Consider the following 7383-nt stretch of genomic DNA (forward strand, 5'->3'; position numbering starts at 1 on the left):
AGCAGTACCCCATGTCCCTAGTACAGACAGGCCCTGTGCTCTGGTGCACGCCTTCTCCACTTTCCCACGGCCTCAGGACGCTGGGGACTTCCTATCAATTGGAGCTCCTCCTTTCCACATGGAGAATGTGTGCAGTCTAAGCTCCTAGTCTATTTTCTCATTTAATGGGGAAAATGTGCAGTGGATGGTGGCAAAGTGGGACTCAGGGGTCTGGCCAGGCATCACATGAGGCAAAGACCTCCCCAGAGGACAGGGGCTACTGAACTCCAACCTCTCTCTCATTTCTGCTCATAATATACACTGCCCTCTCAAGGACCAGGACAAGGAGGCATTAGGGTCTTCCCACTGGGGATAGGCAGAGTGTTCAAAGCGATGAGTTGAGGTGGGACTAAAGCCACGGAGTCGGGGATGGTTTGGCCACGGATGGTTGTGCTGTAAAGTGGGGCCCCATGCATGAGGACAGCCCTCTCTCAGCTCCTGTTCCCCAAGGGAATTCAATTGATCCCAGAGTCATTGAGCTATAGCATGTCCTACCTTCCATAAAACAAAAGTGAGAAAGGGACATATTATATTCCCAATGCCCACATGAAGTGTGGAGGACACAAATATACAAATATCTCTCACCAAGTGTGATGTTCTTACTGTTCAGACAGAGAGGAGGGGACAGGAGATGATTCATCCATCCTGGGGATGTGTGATGGGAAATTTTATCTCTCAACTTGGAGAATGTTTTGGATGAGATGAACATTTAAATCAGTGAACTTTGAGTAAAGGGGATAGTCCTCCATTAAGTAATGTTGGTGGGCCTTGTCAAATCAGTTGAAGGCCTGAAAGGAGCAAAGAGACTGGCATCCTCAAAGAAAAGGGAATCCCCAGCAGACTGCCTTCAGACTTCGTCTGCACCATTGGCTCTACGGGGTCCAGTGAGCTGGTCTACACAGCAGATTGTGGACTCGATGGCCTCCATAATCATGTGAGCCCATTCTTTATAATTCTCTCTCTCTCTCTCCACATCAATCTGGTCCTGGTCTCTGGAGAACCGTGACTAAAACAGGAGGATAAGGAAGACAACGGGGGATGCTATTTCTGCCTAGCTTTCAAGTTCCGCAGGGCATTGACCAGTGGGTACCAGAATACCCGACAGAGGATTATGCCAGCACAGAAAGCCTGGAAGTGTGATGGTGATGACCAGCAGGTGGGCCAGAGTGGCTGGTCTTTAGGGTATTGGAGAAGAAGAGATTTCAGCAGGTGAAATGTGACTAAGAGGATACGTGGGAAATCCCTAAGCGGTCATGAGTTTCAAGCAGAGAAGTCATTGGGAACACTCACACACACACAAACAGACACAGACACACACATCCCCTGTAAAGGATGCATCTAATCTCAGAAGAGCTGACAAGCCCTTTTTTCTGAGTCAGTTACCTGCCAGCTCCTGCATCCAAGTGAGAGTCAGGATCTGTAACAGAATTTGCACACCTTCTATTCCAGGCCTGACCTGCTTTTCTGTCTAGAAAGGCCTGGGCTGACCATGCGGTTGAGGTGGAGGAGAGAGAAGCTGAGGAAGGCTGGAGCACAGAAGGGGAGAAGGGAACATCGGGGGGGGGACACGCCACCCCAGGAGGCAGGAGCTCTGTTATATTGCTTGAGGCTTTAACCTTCTTCCATCACATTCTGAAAATTAAGTTCTTCTTTGATTCTCATTTTCAGTAGCAATAAAACTTTTGATAGAAGCATAAAGTGATACAGAAGTTGTGAGTACTGTGCAGAGCACCTCTCTTGCTGAACCATATGATACTAAGCTGTCACATTGATGTCCCCCACTTTTGGTGATGTCCTCTGATGCCGTATACTTAGTATGTATTTCCTCCAAACCAGGGTGCTCCCCTACCCCACAATATAATCACCGACATAGACTTCCGGTCACTACATGACCACTGTCTACTCCTCAGACTCCATTCAAGTGTCAACATTGTTGCAGTAATATCCTTTCCAGTCAAAGGAACTGATGGGTTGAGGTATTTTTCATGTCCTTGAGCAGCTGAAGACGTGGGTTAAGGTATTTTATTTGCCCCTTTTATTGATCTGGGCAATTTTTAAATGTACGTGGAGAGCTTTAGATTCATGTGACCACTGCTATTGTATGTCAACTGGAGGTTTTCAAATATATATTTGAAAGGTTTAAAAGTTTTGCATCTATCAGCTGGTGGTTTTATTTTTAATAGTATTAAAGATAATCTACTCCCAAGTGGAGAGAAATAGAAATCTTTTCACCATATTGAAAAATATATCCTACTTCAGTTGGCTATCTTAATGCTAGTTTTTTTGGCATGACACACACCACCACAATAGACAACCATATGCTTTGGTGTCCACGTTTGCCAGCCTGGACCCAACAGTGGGATGGCTGTGTGGTAGGAAGAACACATCGTCCACTGTGGGGCACTGGTGAAACACATGTCAAAGGAGTGACTCCATTTGCACTCCTACTAACAGTGTAAGCAAACACCCGTTATTCCATTTCCTGTCCTCCACCTGATATATTTCACAGTTTGCCCATTTGCTGGGTGTGAGGATGCCCATTGCTCTTTTCTGTTATCTTGATGATGTGGGATATATTCAATATCACCTTCTCTGAACTGCTCAAAACCCTTTCTCAAATCTTGGGACAATTAGACTTATTCTTATGGATTTGTAGGAGTTCACTATTTATTCTGGACATTGACCCTCTGTCTGAGGGGAAAGAAAACATCTTTTAGAAGTAGAGCTGTTTCTGCTGTGCAGATGGACTTCTCACTGAAGGAGGCGAGCCAGGGTGGAGGGATCACAGGAGAGTCACTGTTGGGGCGGGGGATCTGGGCTGAAATCAGGAAGATCCTCCTTCCTTAAGTCCCAGAATATTTATTTCTACATCAGGATAAGCTGGAGACCGACAGCTGGACTGCTTGTTCATTTCAGAAGGATCCTTTAATTCTATTTGCACAAAATCCAGCAGAATCACCAGCTGTAAGTGCTCCGCAATGTGGAGGAATAGCGATGCCACGAAGTCTCTACAGGGGATAAAAGAAAATTAAAAAATAATTAAGTTTTTTAGACTATAGAGATGTTTACATAAATGTCACTGTAGGGTAGTAAGTTACTAAAGAGAAAAATCGTAATTAAAACATTGTTCTGGGGCCGGCCCAGTGCGTAGCGGTTAAGTTCACACGTTGTGCTTTGGTGGCCCGCGGTCCGCCGGTTTGGATCCTGGGTGTGACATGCCAACACTCATCAAGCCATGCTGTGGCAGGCATCCCACATATAAAGTAGAGGAAGATGGGTATGGATGTTAGCTCAGGGCCTGTCTTCCTCAGCAAAAAGAGGAGGATTGGCAGCAGATGTTAGCTCAGGTCTAATCTTCCTCAAAAAAAAAAAAGTTCTTTGCAAAAGACACAGAGGTTCTTTCTCAGGACAGAGAAAGAATCCCTGAGGTTCTGCAGTCTGACACGATATTTTTCTGGCAATATCATTTGCAAGAACAGGGTCAGGATGCAGACAAGAAGGTCATTTTCCAAAACAAAAGAAGAAGACGGAACATGTTCTCCTTCTTGATGTTTCCTGCTCAAGCAGTTCAAGTTGAAATGCAAGAATTCCGTCACTGAGCACCAAGAGGAAGGGGCACAATATGTTAAGGAAAGGCACCGAAAAGGAGAATCACCCAATGCAATGAGGGACCTGACATGTCGCATGGACTGTCTCTTCATGATCTCATGGTGGTCTCTGGATTTGTAAGGTCTGAGCTCCTGGTGGTCTAGAAATGAACAGCTGGTAATGCAAAGGTGGCCAACCAAACAGCAGAGTCGTGACACGGACCACACTCTCAGGGCCTCCTTGGGAGCATCGTCAGCCTTCAGAAAGGAAACAGTGTTGGTCCAAGTGGCTCAGGAAATCCTGGGTCAGTTCTCCTGGGTCGGCTCCCCAGTCACTCCCCATCTCCAGTGCCACCCTCACTGAGGCTCCTGTATTTCCCCTCAGCTGCCACCCGCTCCCTGGTTCCACCAGCTTGTATCAACCTCCTCCTCCCTTTCCCATATCACGGGCAGCCCCAGGTCCTGATACCAGAAGTTGAGGCTCATGACTATAGCAAGTAATGAATTACCGGCTCCCTATACTGAGGTCCTGATTCTCCCTCTGACGGGAGGGCCTAAAGGACCTGGTGGGAGCTCTGATGGAAGAGAAGGGCCTGCATCCTGACACCTGTAGCCTTGGGGAAGGTTGCTGGCAAATACCTGTCTTTTCCTTCTCTCCCAGCCTCTTAGCTGACAGCACACAGAGCTCTCGGTGTGATGGTCCCTGTCCCCCACCCCATCCATCCCTGGGCCAGCTCAGCTGTGAGCATCAAGAGCAGCTCAGTCCCACCTATCTCCAGAGTCACCTCTGCTCCAGGGAGGCGCCACTCAGTGGCTCAGGATCTGGGGTCTGCAGGAGGCTGGCCGCCAGGTGATGCAACATACTGAGCCAGGATTCCCCTTGTTCCATGGAGGACGGGCCTCCTCCTGACCTCCTGCTACACAGGTTCTACTGTGTGCCTTCTGTCTCACCTGCTGGGACCCATGGCACCCTCTGTGGGAACGCAGCCCTGAACTCCAGCCTGTTGAGTTGAGGCTGCAAGGCCTTCCCAGCCCTCCTCCTGGGCTTAGACCCAGGCCCCTCTGCTCTTAGCTTCCTGGATGAGTACTCTTCCCCTAGATACATCACATAGAGCCACTATGCGGCTCTCACTCAAATGTGAGTCCTGCCCCTGACCTGTGTGCCTGCTGTCCCCACACCACCTCCCACTGGGCCCAAAGAGACTCTCCCAAACAGAGGATGTGGTCTGAGTCAGGCCTGACTTTGCTAAACCCCTTTAGCACCAACAGACCCTAAGCCTTGGTGTGGGCCCCTCCCCTTTCCCACTCGCCTTCCAGTGAGGAGATCAGAACTCAGAGCTGAACTTGTCCAATTGCTATAGGGCAATACGAGGACTTACTCCCCTGGTCACATTCCCATGATGAGAAAGTTCAGTGAGGGGGCAGGGGTTGGGCTGAGAATCCACCTTTCCCCACCCTCACACCAGGCTGTCAGCTCTCAGTACCTGTTACCGTGACGGACTCAGCCTCAGAGGCCAAGGAGAAGAGAGCAGGTGAGCATGGTCACCGCGAGGACCCAGGTGATGGGCATGACGGCTGTGGCCCTAGATTGGGCTATAGCTGGGGCCATGGTTGGTGATGCTGAAATGGAAAAGGAAGAGTGACAGCCCTTGTCCAGACCCCATATCTCCTCTGAGGAGACTCCTCCTCAGCTCTTGCTGCCCCAGATGATCCTACAATGCAGACATTTTCCAGCCCTTTACTTGTGGCAGCTGCTGTGACAGGCCCTGAGGTAGGGAGGGAGAGGAGATGGGCCCTGTCCCCAAGGGGCTCACCCAGCTAATGGGGGAAGAAAGGGTTACAATGTAACCAATCGCTGCTGCTGTGACAGAGGAGGAGGTGACACCTGAGGGTGGTGGGAGAGCAGTCCTCTCAGGAGCTGACATTTGCGGTGGGATTGAAGGATTTCCAGAAATAGAACAGGTGAGATGAAAAAGAACAGTGAGGCTAAGAAGAGGGAACAGTAAGAAGAAAAGCTCTGGACACAGAAGGATGCACTCATGTTTGGGGTCAGCCAGAAATCCACGGTGAGTGGATGAGAGACATGTGCAGTGAGGAAGAGATGCCAGGAGTGAGAAGAGAAAGGAAGGGCGGTAGAGCCGACCTATGGCCCTTATTCTTCCAGGAAGAACTCGCTGTGGATGGATCACCCTTTCTCACACACACACACACACACACACACACACAAGGTGAGCTGTGTTGCTCTTGTCTCCAGAGAGCTGTCCCTTCCTCCTCCTCTTCTCAGGTACCTGTTGTCTCCAGCATTTTCTCCCAGTGCACCATGAAACTTTCAAGCCAGCTCCTGCAGTCTCCCATGGAGATCTTCCTGAGGAACTCTGTCACATCCCTGTCACTCTCCCACTTCTCTTTCATCTGTCTGCCTCTAGGGTGAAGCACCTTCCAGGTTCTGTTCTCCGAGTCAAAGAGGAGGAAAGTCTGTCCTTGGGAGCCGAACTGCCAGGATGCGCGCGTGCGTCCATTGGCTTCACACTGACACAGCATCCTGCCCTGCAGCGGGAGAGGGTCTGTCCCCACCGTGGGAAAGAGGTCAGCCTCTGTTCTGGACTAATCCTTTGTCCCCGGCCACCCCAGTGTCCACCCCTCTGGGCCCCTTTGTATCTATCCCATTGTCTCCTCCAAGGCCTGCCCTTTCTGCCGAGCTACATGGGAATGACCAACATGCTCTTTTTTTTTTTACATGAGTACAATCAACGCACTTAACCCCACAACCTGCTCTCCCCTGCACTTGGACTTTCTCACTTACCCCTGTCCGTGTATTTCTCTCGTTTAACGTCCAGCAGTTGCTGTCTGAGCAAGTTCCCCACGTCTCTCAGCGTTTCCATCTGTTCTTGCCAGGCCCTCGTGCCATTCACCTCCTCTCCCAGGAGACTCAAGGATTTGACCTCCTGGCTGCCACAGTCATAGGAAAGAAAAGTCTTTTCATTGACCTGGCCTTGAGCCTCACACCAGGATTGTCCAGGGCTGGCCTTAGGGAGGATAGTGAAGTCATAGCAAAGAGAGCGAGCATCTGTGAACAGAAAACGCAGGTGAGCGCTGGTGTGGGGAGAAAAGGACTCCTAGACACCCCCACTGCTCCCATCTCTGCCACAGCCAGAGCGTCTGAAGGGCTGGGATGAAGAGCAAACCCCGCCCCCGCCCGACCCCGCCCTTTCAGCAGCTTTAGGCTCGTGCCCATTGGTTGCTGGAGGAGGAGGCGGAGTCTGTCAGGCAGGAACCACGCCCCCGCCTCCCGTCCCTCCTACTCTACGTTCTGGGGGCCAGGAGTGGGGGCTTTTGCTGGTCTGTGTCCTGAGGAGAGGGGATAAGGGGTCAGTTGGTAGAGAGGTGATTGGGGGCAGTTCCCATTTGGGAGGTGTTGGAGGCCCTGAGGTGCATGGGGACGGGGTGAGGAGGGCAGTGAAAGGCTGTGAGCTGGGGCTGGGAAGCAGGGACTCCGGAGGGACAGTGGCTGGGGCTACACGTGCCGTGAGGCGCTGGCCAAGCGCGCTGGGAAATTCCCAGGGACAGCGATGGGCAGGATGGAGGGTGTGTGAGGACAGCGTCGTGAGCAGAAGAGGGCAGGCTGCTTCTCGGGTTACGACCCTGCGGGAACACCCCTGTCCTGCCCACGCCCCGGATGCCTGGGGCTCAGGATCCCACATCCAGAGGGGCGGGCGGGCTGGGCCCTGGGGGCTTCAGTAGCCTTTCCCGCCACGCT

The 7383-nt window shown here is 51.2% G+C and overlaps 1 protein-coding gene across 20 annotated transcripts in view; it reads right to left on the bottom strand.

The window, feature by feature from the left end:
- LOC123285086 (UL16-binding protein 1-like) overlaps positions 1–7383 on the bottom strand; it is a 56133-nt gene that overhangs the window by 28280 nt on the left and 20470 nt on the right. For 11 of the 20 annotated variants that reach the window (XM_070507114.1, XM_070507126.1, XM_070507156.1 and 8 more), the window contains 4 exons: positions 6430–6575; positions 5915–6190; positions 5111–5246; positions 1423–3047 (listed from right to left, as the gene is read on the bottom strand). In XM_070507114.1, the coding sequence (XP_070363215.1) occupies positions 5134–5246; positions 5915–6190; positions 6430–6575 (535 nt within the window). In that variant the 3' untranslated portion in view covers positions 1423–3047; positions 5111–5133. Of the gene's footprint in view, positions 1–1422; positions 3048–3694; positions 3885–5110; positions 5247–5914; positions 6191–6429; positions 6694–7383 lie in introns of all 20 variants that reach the window. The other 9 variants (XM_070507178.1, XM_044768170.2, XM_070507132.1 and 6 more) reach the window with 8 other exon arrangements.

This window comes from Equus asinus, chromosome 1 (genome assembly GCF_041296235.1).
Source record: "Equus asinus isolate D_3611 breed Donkey chromosome 1, EquAss-T2T_v2, whole genome shotgun sequence".
Classification (NCBI taxonomy): domain Eukaryota; kingdom Metazoa; phylum Chordata; class Mammalia; order Perissodactyla; family Equidae; genus Equus; species Equus asinus.